The sequence below is a fragment of the Nelusetta ayraudi genome, unplaced genomic scaffold (assembly GCF_046127955.1).
Source record: "Nelusetta ayraudi isolate G7.1 ecotype Tasmania unplaced genomic scaffold, CSIRO-AGI_Nayr_v1 ptg000042l, whole genome shotgun sequence".
NCBI classification, from domain to species: Eukaryota; Metazoa; Chordata; class Actinopteri; order Tetraodontiformes; family Monacanthidae; genus Nelusetta; species Nelusetta ayraudi.
Window position 1 is genome coordinate 4,462,557 of NW_027466092.1, and position 19,434 is coordinate 4,481,990.

Consider the following 19,434-nt stretch of genomic DNA (forward strand, 5'->3'; position numbering starts at 1 on the left):
TGACTATTCACTGGCTTTGCCCCTCGAGTGAATCATGAAGTATCTAAAATGACTCTGTGCCAAATGTTTGTTTCAGAAACAACTAGTCAAGAACATTCAGCTTAATTTTCACAGGTTCGTGCAGGTCAACATTCAAACAACTTTCGCATCATATCCTGCTGATAAAATTGTGTCTTTGACTTCAAAAATCAACACTTTCCTGAATAGATTCTAAACTACAGATAAACTGTATCTATCTTTTTGAAATATAAAGAGCAGTGTGCCCCTAAAGACGCCTCCCTTAGCCTCCACTGCCAGACCAAAGTCAAACCACTCAAAGTATAAGACTTAAAATAAAAAGTGAGCTGTAGGAGGCTTAACAGCTGTGCAGGGGGCAAGTGACAAATATCACCATTCCTCAGTCACAAAATCAAATGAGTGACCTGTTAATACACTCAGGATGCGCTCATCCTTTTCCACCTGACCCTCTTTGTCTCTTCTTTTTTGCAGCCATGATTCTCCTTCTTATCTTGCTGTCCTGCATCCACTGCTGCTGGTTTGGAAAGCCAAAATACCAAGGTTCCAGAGTGCAGCCTCTACACCCAGTCTGATGGGATGGTAGAAAGCAACATCCACTCATGCTAAAATGGGGACCGTTCCCTCACAGGACCGTCAAGCTCACAGAGGGTGTAATCAAAGTAGGAAGGAGGAGGAAGAGGGCCTACTTCCATTTTATTTTCCAGTGCTGGGATAAAGACTGGGCCAACATGCAGCCATGCTGCTGGAATCCATGAGGACCAGCAGAGTGACGACACGTCATTAAGATTCATCACAGAGTCGGACAACAAAGCTCTGTGTCACTGCCTTTTCGTCAAAAAGAAAAACATCAACACACACACAACGGAGCAACACGCACACAAAAAGAAAGCCCTTGTGTGTTTGAATGTGACAGTGACTGCCTTTTGAAACCAAGCTGCTTGGTGTGCCCTTGACATTTATGAAAAATGTGAAAAACGGTGATAAGATGTATAGACATTCCAACTTGAGTAACTAGCTGTTCGCTTGTTTTGTTGTTGTTGTTGTTGTTGTTGTTGTTTTTTAGCAGGAATGTTGTGTGGTATAAAAGAGCACACTCTGCTGGCCAAGTAGGAGAATTTATATTTTTTGGAAATTGGTGCTAATGCAAGATAAGTGCTGTTAATTTTTAACCCCCATTCGTTGTTTTTTTTGTACATATTAACATTTTTTTTTTTTTATCAAACAAGATATGTGTTTATTATCAGAGTCTTAGTTTAAGTTCATTTTGGCTTGATTAAAGATAAAGCATACAATCAACTTGCCTTTTTACCTTTAAAAGCCATGTACAGATGTATGTGTGTACTTTAATGTCTCTTACAGACTTTGCTTTGATTTTGATCACTATATCCACATTTTGTCAAAAATTGGTTTGGTCACACAGGTGGCGAGCCAGGGCCTTTGTTTAGTCTGCTTATCACATGCTATGCCTCAACCAGTCAGTATTTTGAGTAAACATTAACTAGGACTCTGGCGTTAACTGGCCCCCATAACTTTGCTTCAGAAGAGCAGGAAGAAGGCGTTCAGAAAACATTTTCTCTGCCGAATCAAATGCCCTTGAATGAAGAGTTGGACCCTAACATCCACACTTCCAGCTGGGGTTCCTGAGCTGCCAGTGGATCAAAATAGGGGCCTTCTAATACTGCACTTTTCGGGAGTCACTGAATTGTGAGGGGATCTTTTAGTGGTACACGGCCATGGAGGGGTAAGTGTTTAAGCGGAAATGTTTTGGGACACCATGCAAATGATTTGAGTTTTGCAAAATATCAGCTGTTAGAAAAGTATAACAATGACACTCAGGAAATTATATGACTCAGTGGGTTCTATAAATTATAAAGGGGAAAACCAAATACACTTATGATATTTGCGTTCAAGCAGTGTGTTCAATGTCTCCCTGCCCAGTAAAGTGGAGCAGCAGGACGTCGTCAAGACACCTGAGGACTTGACGGGGTGGATCCTGATGAGGCTCCAGACGGAACCCTGGGCTGTGGGCTGTATGACGATCCTGTGTCTGTTCACACTGACAGTCCTGTGTCTATTCTTCTTCGCTCTCCTGTATGGCTGCTGGGCCCAGGGGAAAAGACCGAAAAAAAAAAATCAAGTTTCAGTCATTTAGGCCCTTGAATGAAATACTTTTTATTTGTAGATGTTGATTCATTTTACCATCAATCTTAGATCAGAATTTGAGATGCAGGGTGTTGTTTAGTTTGTTTCCCAATGTTGTGTCTCACCTTGTGTAATGTTTGCGCTTTACTGTTTTCAGTTTCTTTGTGACAAAATGTGATTCTCAGATATGAATGCTGTGAGTGAAAAATGTGTTTTGACCTGTTTTTTCAATGTAACAAAGAAAGTGAATGAATTATTAGATAAATATCATCTTAGCAACATATAGGAATAACAAGAAACACATCCTTGTTAGAAAGAGTGAACTGCCATTATTAGCTTAACAACATATAAGAAGATGTACAGACATTTAAGAAACATTCATTTGTGTCGTTAGAAAGTAAGCGCTGCCAAATTCTAGCTTAAAAAAAAGCATAATTTGTTCTAGACGTTCACACATAGTCAGACGTTTTCTTTGTATAGATATATATATGTGTGTATAATATATATATATATGTATGTATACATGTATTTATGTATACATATTATTAGTGTTGGGACCTGTTTAAAAAAATGAATGGAATTAATTATGGCCTTTGTAATTAATTAATCGTACTTGATAATATTTTAATTGCATATCAATATTTGAGTTGGCAACACAGGTGGGAAGTACTTGAATAATTCTTTCATTCGACTTTTACTCCCTAAATTTGTACACAAATATCTGTATTTTCTCCTTACATTGAAAAAACATGTATCTTACTTTTGTGTTTAAAAGTATTTAAAATAATTTGTTAAAAGAAATTCACTTGTTACAGTTGTTGCTTGAAGTGTAGCTATTTAAACTATGCTGCTGTGTAGTTCAATATAAAACTGGGACATATCTTGGAGGGAGATTGTTTTCGAGTACATCGGCTTTGGGGTACTGCTCAGTATGTTTTTAGTGCAAGAAAAATAGGAATGTAGAAAATAGGATTGTTTATTGTTATTAAAAGTGTAAACATCCAATCATGGCACATTGGTCATAACTACGACTGGTAACAGTTTGATTGTTCTGTAGTTGAAAAAGAAAAAATATATATTTTTCAACTACATTTGAACAGCTTTGGCACTCTTTGGCATTGAGAGTAACAAAGCTGTTCAAAATGATCCAGATGGCCATGCAAGACCTCTGGTCAGCTCACTCCAGATGATTCCGTCACAGCTTTTCTATTTTTCAAAATGAGCAACAAATGTGTTGTTTCATTAATGGCCAAAAAACCTTTTACTTAAACATTGACATTTTAGAACCTATAGTATGAGTTGCATCAGTGTTGTGGTAGTTACTAGTTGGCACCGCTAGGGGGAACTTTACCTCTATATAACAGAGCGTTCTCTTGGGTCCTAGATTCTAGAACAGTTGTGGTGTTGGTAAGGTGTGAAAATGTGTAGTGCTGTATGTAAAAGTGTAGTGTTGTGTACAAGAGTTCAGATTTGGCATATTTGCCACCATCAGAGGGCAGGTGTTGAACCGCAACTGGCACAATATTGTTGATATCATGAACATTAGTCATTAATTTTATCACAACATTTGGTCGTGAAATAATATAAGCAACCAAAATAATCTAATAATCTCTTGGTAGCTAAAAGAGTCGGCTCTTTTTTTTAGTGATTTTAGACAAAAGAACCGGTTCTCTGAAATGGGCCGGAAATCCCATCACTATTTCTTTGGTTTTTAGGACCAACGTCGTTGAAAGCCTCTTGAAGACTACAACTCCCAGCACCTCTATTATAATGACGTAAAGCATTTTCATGGTGACGTTTTACTCTGCGACTACTGAGCTATTGTCGCACAGCACTGGGACGTATTCAGCGATGGCGAGCGGAAAGAAGAGTGCGCTACTCTCCTCTTTGGCGGATTATGGGGACGATTCAGAGCCAGACTCAGACCCTGAAGTTGAAGACGCGGGTAGGTGTTATTTTATTTAACAACCTGGTTGATTCCAGATTAAAATCTTTAAAGCCACGCCGTCTATTTTCACCTTTGCCGCGTGTTTATATGCTTGGTTAACGTTAGCCAAATGCTAACTCACTGTATGTGGCTAGTGAGACGAAAACACGTCTATGATACGTATGTTCTTCGTTTCTTAACTTAGAAACTTCAACATGTTATAAGTTATTGTGCACGGTTTACTCTGAAATGTTGATTCATTTGTTAAGGATACATTTGATACTGAGTCTCTCCCCTTTCGCTAATCTTGAGCGTTTATTTTGTGTGCTCACAAAGCCGTTAAATGTAAAACGAGGTTTTGTTCCTCTCTTCAATCCTGATTCACACAAGAAATGCTCATGATTGTAAATAGTAAATCGTAATGTTTATTCCCTGTTGTCTGACATCGATGTGCTGTGTCTTGCCTCATGTCTGTTATCAGAAGTCCAAGGAGGTCTGGTGTACGGCTATGGAGATGATGAGCTAAACAGAACCGTAAGTGCGGTCGACAAGGTATCTGAAGATGAAGACAGCAGAGAGAGCAACTCGGTCAGTATTTAAATATTTTCTTGTATTTCTTAGTCACCCTGAAACTAGAAGACAATCAGCAAGCATTGGTACTTGTGACTGCTTTTTTTTTTTTTTTTCCTGTTTTGACGTTTCACGTGGAAGAAAGAGCAGTGCACTGGTTAAGATGTCAGAGTCGTGGTGCTTATTGGGAATTCTTGAGTTGAGATTTTAGGATCACACGAGTGCCTTGTCATTCTGGGTGTAGCTACACCGTGTTAGATGAGACATGGTTTCATTTGCCTTCTATGCCAGGAAGTTGATTTTGCCAGCGCACCTCTTAAACATGAAATGACACAGTAATAGTACGTCTAACTCACATTTATTGTCATGAATAGTTGGAAAATCCACTCATAATTATACTTTACTTATTTGTTAAATAATAGTATTGTCCTTGTCTTATTATTGTGTATCATATCATATCATATATTATTATGTATGTCAAAAGTGATCACTGTTTGATACAATAAATTAGAAAGTAATCTGAGATTTAAAAAGCACAATAATAAGCAAATGCTTTGTATTTATTGAAAACGAGACAGTGATTTTATCTTCATTTTTAATGAAGCCTCTACATAGAGAGAGTACATTAAATATTAGACAGCAGTAGGGCTGTGCAATATAAATGGAACAAATAAAACGAACATTGGAGAACCGACATGACTCATGAGTGAAACAAAAAAGTAACTGTAACAATGCAGTATCATTACCTTTTAGTTTGTGTTTTGATGCCAATGTAGACTTTAGAGTGTGTTGACCATGTAGACACTGAACAGAGGAATCATTTCCATTCCAGCAACATTGTTTTATTAAGAGACACCCATTTACAGTTGATATATTGATGGTGAGCGTATTAATGGCACAACCAACGGGTTCAACAGATTTCTAGTCCTGCTCTGGGTCCGGGTTGTCATCTGCTGTGTACGGCTTAGGGTGTTAACTTCTGCATTTTTGTTTTGTAGGAAATGGACGAATCTGAAGAGGGGAGAGACGCAGATGATGTTGAGGTATTTGAATACCATCCTGGTCCGGGATGGATGTAACTTGGGAGAGAATTAAGAGTGACTAACCTTGATTTGTCAACTAACCGCCAGGGCACTCGGTGCAGTTGGTTCTATGCTCAGCAGGTGGAGCTGTGGGATTGTGTGTGCCTCATCCCGCAACCCTAACGGGTGTCTGCTGAGAAAAGTGTATGCAGAACTTGGTTCTTGAACCCCTGCGCCACTATTTTTCTAAACTGTGTATCTGAATAGAGTCTCAGTCACCCAGGTCATTGTAGTCTTGAAGTCATGAGCCTTAGACAACTGGGATTCTTTTTTGGTTACTTGAAGATCTTTCACATTTCATCCAAAAGGCTTCTTCAGTTGTAAAAAAAAAAATGGTTTGTGGAATATCAGGTATGCAACTTTAGTGGGGAAATCACAGAGGTGATCCGCAGAAGGGTCCCACCCGATCTGCATTTGTGAGTTTATTTATTAGGTTGGTATACTCATGAAACCCATTGGTGAGTCGTTACCCCACCGGCTCACTTGCAGGACGTTCCTCAACCTTGCCGTCGTGTGAGCCGTTGGTTTAGCCCAGGGAGGGGCCAACGTTTTGGCTGGTGGGCCACGATGGGTTCTAAAATTTGACAGAGGGGTCGCAGCAGATGGATGGAGTGATTTGGTGACCCAAGAAAAACATGTATTAGGGATACGTAGAAAACGTGCTTTAATGTCAATGAAAATGAACAAAAGAATTACAACAGAATATCTCTTTGACGTCCTCTTTGTTGAAGGGACTCTTTAAAGACTGAAAATTAAACCATTGGAATGCAGCTTTTTTTCTACTACTAACAGTAACTGCTATTTAAAAGTAATTTAGTTATGTTATTCTTCTGGATATCATCATCGCTGTGGCAGAAGACGGGAGAACATCAGGCAAACTAAAACATTGATTAAGTTTATTAATATAGTTCCAAGTTCAGCGGGCCGGATTTAAAAGCTTAACGGGCCGTAAATGGCCCCCGGGCCGTAGTTTTTCCGCGCCTGGTCTAGCCTGAGCTGCGGTGTGAATTAGGGTGCAGCCATTTAGGGAGACACCCACCTCACGAATGGGGTTCACCCTACCGACACTTATTGATTGGGTGGGACACCTCCAAGATGTTCCCCACTGAGTATATGAAGGGCGAAACGTCTCCTAGTAACCAAAAACGTGTGTGTGTTTTCTAAAGCTATGTGAGCCGGACTCCATGCCAACTTCCTCCTGTGCTGCTTGGTGCTGGCCAATGAAAGGAACACGTCTCTGTCCAATCGAAGAAGCAAGAAAATGAAGGGGGAAACTCATTCTTGGCAAATTTGGTCATGCTGACTGTATTGGCAACGTGATTGCAAACACGCTGAATGAACGGCTCTATAATTGAGCGGCAGCTTGCTGACGGCGGCAACTTGGTTTCTGTTGTGTTCAGTGTTATTTTGGCTCTCGGCGTCTCCCTTATTATAGGGCATACGCTGTGATTTAGAGCAGCAATTAGACAGAAGTCGCTGCTCCCTCTTCCACAAGGGTCAGTCGCAATGCAAAAAGCCTTACTCATGTAATAAATGGACATTGTCCTTCATGCAGAAGCAAAGTCCATATTTCAGTAGTGTGCAGTAGTAATGTGTAGTGCACAACGAGATAAATGAAATAAGTTACTCATGCTAGTTTTTTTTAAATAGCTGCACTATCTTGGCAGAATAAAAGATCTTAAAATGTGGTCACAGATGTTTATTGTTACTGTCACGTCTATAAGTCGCCCACCACACTTTTTTTAATTAAGCCTCTTAATTGGGCCAAACAGCGGCTGGTCTGATCTTGATCATTATTGAAAGTTTAAGTTTACTGGATGGACATACTGTGTAAGCCGCGCTTAACAAAACCAATAATTGCAACTCAACACATGTATTTAGACAGCGGCCTATTTAATGTATTGGGTTTGCCCGTTTTTGCTGTTAGTAATGTCAAACAGAGTTTTTACCATGATATAATTAATCATTTGTTTATCTCAAGGATTCCTTTGACATATTCATTTCAGTTTTTTTCAGTTTTTTATTCTTTACCCTATATGTATTATTTTTTTTTTTTGACATCTTCAATTGTTAACATGGGTCAACTCAAAGAGAAAATCCTCGTTCTAATCTTGGGTATGAGCTCAGTTCCAGTGAGAGTTGGCCGAGCCGATATTTAGAGTGTTAACAGACTGGAGAGCTTGCTTCGTGTCGTGATGTTTGGAGTGCGCACTCACTCCATGTGTTGCCACGGACACCATCACAGTCATGAAAACTGGCAGTTTAGCCGACAAGCCGCCTGCTGCGCTTTATATTTGTGTTGTCGACGTCCTGGTTTTTGGCTCGCTACTCAAACCAGAATAGATTGAAATTCCAGCTCTTCGTGCACCGCACGTGCTGCAGTCGTCAGGCTGAATGCCACCTCTGATCGGCCGCGGGGAATTTCATTGGTTGCGTCTGAAACGGCAGGTGCCGCTTACTCGGCTGGTTTGGCTGCTCCTTCATACTCATTCTCGCTCTACTCCTCCTCCTCCTCTTCTTCCTCCCTTTCGTCTTTGATGTGCCTGCATGGCAGCTGTGAATAAGAGCGCTGTTCCCTTGTGATCCACCTGTGTTGTGTCCACAGTGTTGGCACAACAGACTGTCTCAGTTGAGTAGCTGGCGTGGACTCCACGTCCTCCTCGTCCTCCCCCCCCCCCCCCCCCACCTCCTCCTCTTGCTGCTGCTGTCCGCAGGCAGTCATCTGAAACTGCCCAAATTTACTCTTTTTTTTTGTGCAGTCCCTTCCATGACGACATGTTTGTGTTGCTTTCCCAGACTAGTGGCATCGCACCAGCTGCAGGCACATTTTTGTTTCTTCATCCTCACACTCTAACCTGCTTTCTATGTTATCGCATGCTTTCTATGTCTCCCTGCAGCATTGGTTTATGGGTACACATTCCACGTGTCTCAGCTTTTCTCTCCTCATCCCCCTTTTTCTTTTTGTTTTCTTTTTTTCCACAGATTCCAGAAGAAGAAATAAAAGACCCCAATGAGCTTGTTGGTAAGTGCATGGATGCTTAAGAGCGACTCCCCCCTTACGCGCGCGCACACACACACACACACACACACGCACAAACACGCACAAACACACTAAAACACAACCATTAGAGTTGGAAAAATCCTGAGAAAACACTACAATTAGTGCAAAAGACAGAATCTGTATAATGCTGCAGTGCCATGCAGTCGAACCCATCTTGTACATAACTTTCCCATCAAACAGGGGATTTTGCATGTCCGTAGACATGTCTGTGCAAATAAATACAAATATGCATATAAAAAAATCAAACATGATTTCCTCTGATCTCAGTCTTTTAAAGGTCTAGTTTGTAACATGTTTAAGGGATGCCTCTTGCTCTCTGTATATTCTTCTATATAAGATCCTTTCTAACGTTGGGAAAACCAAATGACTTTTATTGTACTGCGAGGATACACTTTTATTAATGCATTTGTGGGCGGTATGTTAAGCTTTTTCCAATACTAAAAATCATAATTAAAATTTGATTTTACTCTCTGGACCTTTAAATCTCACTACTGTCACATGCATGTTTCTACATAGCTGTATCTTCTATTCATAATATCGTAAATATTATCAAGCAATACGTTCTGACTAATAAGTGGAGCTGACCGGCAGGGACGGCAATAAAAAAGCAATCCCTGGTCGCACCCTGGTGTTTTGCTGCAGTGCTTGGTAGATCCCGCCGCCTGCTTTTAGCCATTGGGCCATGTGCCATGCTAAAATATCAAAGTACAACTCATTTTCCTCAAGATGTCTTTTCCTAATGAATTTCTATTCAGGTTGCGCATATGTTTAGTTATTTCAGATTATTAATTTGGGTAAAGAAAAGTATTTACTCTTTACAATAACATATGGCAGCATAATTGTACACCCTTTAGATTCTTGATTCAGAAAAAAGAAAAGGATCCATCTAATGTTGAAAGCCAACTTTTACTGCAGATAAAGGGTGTGGGCGCAGTAAAGGTGTGAATCACCGAGTGAAGCCAGGTGAGTTATAAAGGCTAACGCAGGAAGCTGGCGGTGGTTCATGAGTCATGGCTGACTTATACAGGTGTTTAGTGCAGCGTCAGATCAGACAGGATGTGAGTGATAGCAGGAGTGGCCCCTTCAAGTCATCACACATTGCTTATATCAGAGCACCTTGTTAGATAAAGAATTTCTCACTGCCGTTTTCTTTATGTGGGTCAATCAAGTAAAACTGATACTCCAGACATGTTTGAGACATGTGGAGAACTACAGTGTTGCTATAGGTGGTTTACGCTAGCAGACCCCATGCAAGTTTCTTCAATCGTTTGCTTTACTTTGCTTATCAGTCTGGTAAGAAGCCCGGAAATTGAAAAGCTGTTTCTCACATTTCACCAGGAGTCACGTTTTATTTCTGTACTACATCAGCTGCGTCGCCCACCTCAGCTTCTGCAAGTTTCCACCAGTCTGAAGCTGCATTTAAAATTTGATTGCTGGCCGTCTGCGCATTCTATCAGCGTGTCTTAGCTGCAGTGTGACTCGCGGCCAGGCTCCTGCTGCTGCTACATGAATGAAGGCCGTGCCCATCTGTCTTATCAGTCAGTAAATGTCACGGCGTCTACCCAAAAGGCCTCTGTCAGCAGGCTGAAGACAGCTCTTTGTTCACTGAGGGGCCAGACTTTGTCCCTCTGTCCCCAAAACAGACCCTGCAGGCACACATTGTGACTTTCTGCATGTCTTCCTTTGCGGACAGGCGGTCATTCTGTCCCAGAATATAAACCCTCCTCTGTCTGTGAGGGACGGCATCTCCATGTCTTTCCTGACTGGACGGCTGCCCCCCCCAGAATATTATCTCACACTCAGAAATGGGTTAGCTGTCACGCTAACTATCGTTGCCCCATATTTCCTGTGCTAGCGCTGCATGTTGATCTGGTAATTCAAATGTGAGATGTGCAAAATGATGGTGTTCCAACACCTCTGTTGACATCCCGGCTGTGATGTTCAGAGATTGTAAGCTGATGTGCAGCTGCAGAAGAAGAGGGTGCGGGACCAGAGGGAGCTCTTGATCTGTACGTGGTGGCGTTGTGCTGTTTTTGTTGTGCTGCTGCTATATTGTTTTCCTCTTCACAGTGGTGGAGAGCAGTGTGGTTCAAGTCAGGAGTTTCTTCTTCTTCTTTTTTTAGATGGCAGCCTTTATTCTTTTTTGTCCATGGCTCTTTCTTGCATCAATGCTTTCTCCATTCTGCAACTCTTTCACAAGTGTTTTGCTGATTTACTTGATGGTTATATACAGATGGTGTTTTTTTTATTTTATTTTTTTTTTCCAAACTCCCTTATGTGTACAAATACCTTGATAGAGACTCAGCCTCTGACTAACTGGATTGTGAGTCGCTTTTTTCCGTTCACAGTTGAAAAGGCGATTTGGAGTACTTGAAGTATGCAGTGAACCGCTGGGTTTCAAAAAACTGCATTCCTGCTCCTGTTTCAGCGACAAGATATGCACACGTGCGTGCCCGCGCGCACATATGATAAGTGTTAATTTTATGTCTAGCCAACCAGTAACGCCCTGCCGCTGCTTTTGGTTTCACGGGGGAAGGTGAACTTGCGTCACACCTGAACAGGAGGCGGTGAAGGCTGGAGACGGTGCTGCTCCGTCTCTTGAGGGAGAACTTCAGATATCATTGAGGTCAAGATGTCGGGTCAGCTGTCTGCGCATGTTGCTCACAGCACCAGTGTGGTCAGCCATGTGCGGAGGGGAGTGAGGGTGGTGAGGGGCTGAGCCTCAGGGAAGTGTGTTGGTTTGGTCTCCAAGCAGGTGCCTCTGTTCTGAATTTTCCCGTCCGGTTTCAGTCTGGAAAAACAGCAGCGCACTGCATTCAGAATAAATGCTTTTTAGAGGCTGTTTTTTTGGGTGAAGTAACAGAGTTTAGTCAATAATCAATGTGCTACATCACAAGGTTTTTAACATTACAAGGCAACAGGATCTCTGAGATTTGAATTCCGTATTTTTGCAAGTTTTTGCTGGACTTGGTTCGAAGTTCAGAGACTTTGGGCCCGGTATCATTTCAAGCTTTTCAGTGCAATGCCAATGACGATACCTTGGTTTTAATACTGTTTTCAGAACTATACATTTTTGATACCAGATGTTTTATCAAGATGTTTTCAAAACCAATTTGATCAACAACAAAAACACATTTACAGCACAACACCTTTATTTCCCATTTTACTGGCGATTAAAATCAGGAGTTCCTCTAAATCACATTTGTTTCCTGTCAAATGTTGCGTTTGGCTTTATTTTGATCCACTTTGATGAAGTGGAGCTACACTTTAGACTTCTCTGGCATGGCGCTGATGTTCTCTATAGCATGGGCAAAAGTTTGTGAGTGTCTTTAGTTCACCCCTTTATAATGTGAAAACCTTGACACACATATGCCAAATGATCATTGGCTTGCAGATGGCTAGATGTCAGAAAGCAAAACCCTTTAAAAAAAATCAAAAAAATCTGCTAACTTCACAGAGGACGACTGCCAGAATTCTTTCTTTTCCTTACTGCAATATCGAAGCAGTGATCTGGAAAAAAGGTGAAACGCTGGCAGTGCAGAAGAATCTTTCTGCGTAAAAGTCAAGTCCCTACTTGTCCAGTATGGATGTAAAAACATTTTGTGGACCCACTCCTGCAGGACTCATAGTTTGCTGCACCTATGAAAAGCCTGATTGATGCGCGAAGTGGCTGTAAAAGCTGTCTGACTGCCTGACTGCCTGACTGCCTGCCTGCCTGACTGCCTGCCTGCCTGCCTGCCTGCCTGACTGCCTGCCCCTGCCTGGCTGGCTGACTGGGAGAAGAGTGGCACTGCAGGAATGCCTGGCCCCGAGTCAGAGGGAGCAGAAAGAGACGAGTGTTGCATGGAGATGAAAACAAGGGATGGGTCCAAAGGGTGGGGTGGAGGGAGGGAAGAGGAGCCTCCCTGCCCCTTACAAGCCCCTTACAAGCCCCAACAGCGGCCACTCCCTGCCTCATTCCAACTGCAGCCTGTAAAACCATGATCATGACAAATGGATGAATGATGAAAGGCAACAAGCCTGACAATGTTTTCTCACCTCACACTAAACCTGAGAGCTTCTTCTTCTGGTCTTCCGTGTGCACTTGTCATTTTGGTTTTCCACAGTTTTGTAAACGTCCTATGTTATAAATATATATTTTCAACCCTGGACTTCAGTGGAGCAGCCTGGTGTCATTAATGATAATAATGATATTGTTATTATCCAGAGAACAGCATACTAAGCCCTCTGTTTATAGCCTCCTTCAAAACGCATTAGACTCAAGCGTCCCGTGAAAACTGATGCTTTCCAGTCCACGCATGTGGAAGAGCACGACACCAAGCCAGTGGTGGAGCGGCCTCGTAGGCTGGCACCATCCAGGCGCCATATCGAGAGCTCCATGTCGCATCCCAAACGGCTGCATTCCACAGTGTGCATTAGCAACGCAGGACAAGTAACACAAACAAAGGAAACTTTTCTTATTATTTCTGGGGAGTTCAATGAGAGGCTGGAGGCACATTTTTGTAGTTATTAAACATCGTGGAAGTGCACAACATGGGACCATCGAGCGGATCCGAGCTGTCCGGACGTGCGAGGGCTTGCAGGCCGGCGCGGAGAGGGGAATGCCGCTCGAGTGGAAACGAGAAGCCTCACCATCGTATTTTCTGTGTCCCTGGCAGCTTTATTCTCGGAGAAAGTGAGGAACATGTCACCTGACGAGATCAGGATCCCGCCGGAGCCCCCCGGACGCTGCTCCAGCAAACTGCAGGTAGACGCGTCTCCACTTGCCCTTTGATTTATCCCCCCACCCACCCCCCATCACTCATCGCTCAGTGCATAACTAAACCAGGCAGCAGGTCCTCCCACTGTTGCTTTCTGGAGAAATGAGTCCTTGTTGTTAAGAGTTTGCAGCTATTTTAATGTGTGTAGGCTTGTTTTATGTGTTAAACATTTTTCAGCTGAAGACCTGCACTTGGCTCCAAGAGCAATATGTCTTTTCTTTTTTTTTTTTATAGAGACACATTGTCTTCCCCCGTGGCATCTGCAGTCTTGATTTTGAAGCCTTTGAGGGGAAAAGGGAAGATATGATATAATATAGATCTGAAATGCCTCGCAAAGATCATTTCTTCAAATGAATTATGCAAATGAACCATCGCTGAGCCATTTTTATTTTGTTTTTGCAACTGGCGTGTTGAGCCGCAGTAATATTTGTCCAGTAAGGAGCGGAGGGAGGCAGGTCAGGACACAAGCCCAGCCAGCTCAGCGATGGAACAGCTCAGCAGTCATGCCCGCCAGGCTCACACTCCTCCGCCTATTCAGACCCAGAGCTAATGATTCACCTGCGCCTGGCCTGCGGTCATAAAGACGCAGAGGCATGTGTGTGCGCATCCGTCCGTCAGTCTGTCATCCATTTCTTTCTCTCGTTATTTTTGCCGACTTCGGTGTTTGCCTGATTGCGGCAGCGTTCTCGTTGCCGCTGTACCGCTGGTTCCGTCTAATTTGAGGGTCTGTAATGTTTCTGAAAGTCCTGAGTAGCGTTACGTCATAGCACAGCAAATACGCCTTAACACAAGGATGCACAGGCACTCTGTTATCAAAGGTGAGACACTGACAGACATGTTTCTGTACTTCCCATGTCTCACTAACTGCAGGCTTCAAGACAACATTTTTCATTTCAATTGCTCTGGTTATGTTTTACCGTCGCACATCCATAAACTTGAAGTCTTGGCGGGAGGAAAGAGTCATTATTTCCAAGATGACCTCAGTTCATCCTTTAAACAATTAATTCCAAGAACACAAGTTAGAACTGTGTAGATCCTACTGAATGTCATTGTTTGAATTGTCAGATTTAATAAGCGTATGGTTTATGCAATTAAAGGATTTCTCCATCAAAATCGTTGAACTTAATACTAAAACGTTTACATTCATCATCCAACCCAACAGCTGAGATATATTTGATGATCATTGTTCTCCCGTTTAGTAGAGATTTGTTTGATGGTAAATTCAACATCAAAACCTACATTTAATAATTACCGTTCGTGCCCCGACATAACCTAATCTCGACATGGGATCAAGATGGGAATGAATCCACCGCCAGTTTTATTTATGGTTAAACAGTGTGTGAGTGACGTAATGAAGGTATGGTCGATTAAGAAAAGACAATAACAGTACTGTTTCATTTTGGCTGTCTTTCTTTCTCTCTGTCTTTCATTCATTCATTCTTTCTTTCTTTCTTTCAACTCGACTGGAACTCTTTAGTCAGGTTGTCGAATACTCCTCAGAGGCATCGGAGACTTTATACAGGTTTTCTGCAGGGTTGATGGTGTATTCTCTTTGTTTCTTTGCCGTGCCAAAGGCTTGGAGATTTTTTTTCACTTTTCCCTTTCTTATCACTTTGTGTGCATCGTAATAGGAAAAGATTCACAAACTGTACGAGAGGAAGCTGCTCGGAGACTTCGACACAAACAGCCACATCCAGAAAAAGAAAGAATTCCGGAACCCCAGGTATGCAGCCCGGCTCAGCCGGATCAACCGCACGGACACGCAGTGGGGCGAGACTCACATTGAACTTGTCCTTCTGTCTTTCAGCATTTATGAGAAGCTCATTCAGTTCTGCAGCATAGATGAACTGGGAACCAACTACCCAAAAGACATGTTTGATCCCCACGGCTGGTCGGAGGACTCCTACTATGAATCTCTGGGTGGGTGGCGTGACTTTGTCTTTTCTAAGCCGGTGGTTCTCAACTGGTGGAGTCTCAGGGCCCAGAGTTTTTCCTTATCTTGAAGTCACCACCCAAATTTATTCCACAAAAATAAAAATGCTAGCCCAATTGCTATCATGTCTAATAAATAAATTCTTGAAATTCTGGAATTGAATTGTTAGTCCTGCAAAATAAATGCCCAAGAATTTCTCTATAAATGTATGTATTTACATGAATAAAACAAACAAAAAAAACTGCCCAAGAAGCCACGACCCAATCGAAAACCGCTTTGGGTCGCGACCCGCCAGTTGAGAAACACATTTCAAAGCCATGTTATGAGGACTCAGGCATTATCTTGTCCTTCCAGCCAAAGCCCAGAAGGTGGAGATGGACAAGCTGGAAAAAGCCAAGAAGGAGCGGACCAAGGTGAGTCTGAACAGATAAAATAGGATTATTTTATTCAGCCTGCGGGTTTGTTCCCTGACTAGATCAGAGGCAAGTCTCCACCAGCTCCAGTTCGTCAACCTGCCTCTGACGTGCTGCCAACTTCCAGTCCTGCAAACGTTATTGACTGGATCGTGCCTAAATTTGGCTTCTGCTTCCCTCTACATTTTTTTTCTTTGTGGCTTTTTGCTATGTGGCAAGTCCGTGCCGTGGCTGCAAAGTGACCTCGTCTCCAAGAAACACGGGCGAGCAGTGGGAAAACATGCTGCCTCATCAGTCACAGCCATGGGCCAGTAGCTTCACCCACAGTGAGCCAGACCGTAGACCTGAGCGATCATGTCAGTTGGAGGCACGCCTCCATTTGTCTGCAGTTTGTTGGTAGATTTACGTCATTTACGCAGCAGCTTTCACAATTTGAGCAAAGCAAAAAGGTGCCCAGAAGTAGAAGGTGGTGATTAAATCGTAGATCAAAATGTTTGGACTGGCGTTCTGATGTGCTGTGCTTGTTTCCTCAGATTGAGTTTGTGACGGGAACTAAAAAGGGAACCAACCCCTCCAGCACAGCTGCCTCCACCACCAGCAACACCACCACCACCACAGCAACAAGTGAGCCTCCCACACACCAACGTCTCCTCCAGCTAATCTTTTGACACGCACCATAAACGTCTGCGTTACTTTCTTGTTGATATGTGGCATTGTAAAGTGTCTGTGAGCTGGAACCATAAAACCCATAGTTGACACATTTAGCAGGACAGCGATGGACTCGAATATAAAACACCTCACTGTTTTTTTTTTTTTTTTTTGCTCTGACTTGGAGTTGGTTCATGGTTATAGAGAAGGTGGATTTGGAAGATAAACAGAAAAATCTGCAATTTTCCATGCACTGACCACTTATAAAGTCAGTCCTCAAATTAATTGCATTGTCTTTGAGAAACAAACGTTATGAATTCAATATTAAACTTCCCATTCGAAAGGCAACATGGTTGCTTTGCAACTGAGACGGAAAATCTCACACATCCGTCTTGTCAGCTTCTAACAGAAAGAGTTTTCAGTTGGTTTTAGCACTGCGTTGGATTCAATAATCTTCCTGCTAAACTTCCTTTTAGTTGGGATTTAAGTAGAGCTTGAGTCGCTGGCTGGCCTTAAAAGCCTCGAGATCAGGACATGCTGATGCGTTGTTGAGGAGGAGGTAACTGCAAGTGCGAGTGCTGCAGTCATGGCACTTCTAACAAGAGCTGGACGGCTTTTCTCTGTGGTCAACATGTTGTTGATACAGACCCAGTTCCAACTTATGTTACAAGGGTTGTAGCGTCTGTTTACATTTGTGGGTAAAACACGTCTTCTTTTTTTTAAATGCACTTGCTTATCTGCATTATGCTCACGCTTATCACAAAGGATGTCATATGACATGCCAACAGATTCCTTTGAACTCGCATAAACAGATTTATTGTCTCCTCTGTAAGCTGACACTGCTCGCTCCTCCCCTGTCTTCTCTCTCCAGCGGAGGCCCAGAAGCGGAAAAGCAAATGGGACTCTGCCATCCCCGTCACCCTGGCCCAGCCCACCATCATCACCACCACCGCTACCCTGCCCTCGGTTGTGTCTGTGACCACAACCGCCAGCGGCACCAAGACCACGGTCATCTCGGCGGTGGGAACCATCCAGAAGAAGGCAAAGCAGTGACACCAAACTGGGCCGGAGTCTCGTCTTGTCTCTCCGAAACTGGAAGACCCGTGTTGCCCTGTGCCTCTTATCAATGTCAAAACAAAAAGTAAAAGATACAGAGAGGGGACAAATGAACTGATGGATGTCTTTCCCAGCAACACACAAATGCCCCCCCCCCCACACACACACACACACACACACACCCCCATATCCTCTTGAACTGTTATCGAAGGCTTCGCCGCCTTCTTTCTCTGGGATTGTATCTGCACTGGCATGTCGCTAAGCCAAAAATCACTGCTGAACTCAGTGCAGTCCTCTGTGAATGGAAAACATGATGTGCGCGGACGGTACACTGCTGAAACTTGTCCGTCATTTATTTTTTTAGTATGTTGGCAACAGCTGTTATTTAAAATTTATAGAAACAAGATTGTCCAAATGCCCCAAAAACATGATCTAAAGTCTGGTTTATTTTTTATATCTGTAGGTCGAGCACAGTGTTTCATGCCACCTGAAATATTTTGACGTATTGGGTTCACTGGTGCAGAATGTTTTCACTCATTTTTCGTTCTTCTGTTGACATCCTGACGCCTCTTAAGGTAGTAGTGCATTTTTTTTTTTTTTTTACCCCTGTACATATATGTTGACGATGGTGAATAAATGGATCATATGTTGCCTTTTCAGATAATTTTTTTTCATTTTTACAAACCACAGCAACTTCATGGTGAACGTGATGACTCTTTCTGCATGCAGAATCTAAAATTGACCGGCATTCCAGTTTTATGCCTTCTTTTTTTTTATGGAAAAGCTCTATTGAACGCAGACATGGGCCTGACTCTGAGCTCAGGAATCTCTTTGGCTCGTCTTTTTGGACAATCTTGCCATGCTCTGCGCACGCATGTGTGCTGCAGGTGGAGTTCAGACACTTCGCATCACCCAGTCTACCAATCTGACTTCTGTCTGAGGTGTTTCAGTTGATATAAATATGGATTGATCTGCTTGGTGCAGTAGATGAACAGCTGACATTGTTTTTCATAAACCGTGACTCCTTCCTACAGAATCTGGAACGTAAATGTAAAAAAAACAACCACATTCTTGCTATGACTACACACTGCTTACATAGTGTTCGTATGTACTTCTTGTGTCTGTGTGGGTTCTCTTCAAGTACTCCAGCCTCCCCAAAAAGTCCAATGACATGCACTTTTAGGCTAATTGGGAAGTCTACATTACATGTAAGTGTTGGTGCTGTTAGAAACAAGACTCATCCAGGGCGTGCCCAGTCTTCTCCCCGAGACAGCTGGGATAGGCTGCAGCAGCCCACTGAAACTCTTAGTGCAGGAACTAGCAGGTATTGAAAATGGATGGAAACAAGCTCCAAAACGCATGATGTCCATTTCTGATCCCTTATAGTTCACTTATAAATAATGTTTATTGAATGGTATTAAGCGTTTCTAGTCTGTGGCGTGGAGTCAGAAAAGCCCAGCCCGTACTGTATGCAGTTGCTCTGCTTTTTATTAAGTGTGTTAGCACATAGCTCTGAAATAGCTACTTTTGATGTCACGGAGGGCATTGACACCCTCTTTCAAGTCAAGCTAGTCACAACAACCCCCTACAAAAGTTTGTTCAGGTTGCTGAGACTGAATTTTGTAAGATAAAGCTACACTACACTACACACGACGTTCAAAATCAAGAGTAAAGATCTTTTAAAGGGGACACAGGGGGAGATATGGGAAATTTAATTTACATGGTGTTTGTCCACTCCAGAGGTGAATGTTATCTTGGCAATTCACCGTGACGAGATCCTCGTCACTGCAGGTGTGGTGTGTGTGCCAACATTTGACTGTGAGT

At 42.7% G+C, this 19,434-nt stretch overlaps 1 protein-coding gene across 5 annotated transcripts; it reads left to right on the plus strand.

The window, feature by feature from the left end:
- Positions 1-3,954: 3,954 nt before the first annotated feature.
- Positions 3,955-18,274, plus strand: sap30bp (SAP30 binding protein). Of its 5 annotated transcripts, none has more exons than XR_012927687.1 (10): positions 3,955-4,105; positions 4,569-4,675; positions 5,656-5,700; positions 8,722-8,761; positions 13,459-13,547; positions 15,192-15,283; positions 15,368-15,480; positions 15,848-15,906; positions 16,126-16,302; positions 16,440-16,530. XR_012927687.1 is itself a non-coding variant. In XM_076033776.1 (10 exons), the coding sequence occupies exons 1-10, from the start codon at positions 4,012-4,014 to the stop codon at positions 17,605-17,607; spliced, it is 912 nt and encodes a 303-aa protein (XP_075889891.1). In that variant the 5' UTR covers positions 3,955-4,011; the 3' UTR covers positions 17,608-18,274. The 5 variants fall into 5 exon arrangements, 3 of the variants coding, with proteins under 3 accessions (XP_075889891.1, XP_075889892.1, XP_075889893.1); XR_012927688.1 differs by having other exon boundaries at positions 16,126-16,273; positions 16,440-16,529; XM_076033776.1 differs by lacking the exon at positions 16,126-16,302 and adding an exon at positions 17,426-18,274.
- Positions 18,275-19,434: the final 1,160 nt, after the last annotated feature.

Coding starts and splice junctions, on each gene's coding strand:
- sap30bp (XM_076033776.1), top strand. CDS start 4,012: ATGGCGAGCGGAAAGAAGAGTGCGCTACTCTCCTCTTTGGCGGATTAT. Junction 8,762..13,458: donor AGACCCCAATGAGCTTGTTG/GTAAGTGCATGG, acceptor TGTCCCTGGCAG/CTTTATTCTCGGAGAAAGTG. Junction 13,548..15,191: donor GCTGCTCCAGCAAACTGCAG/GTAGACGCGTCT, acceptor GCATCGTAATAG/GAAAAGATTCACAAACTGTA.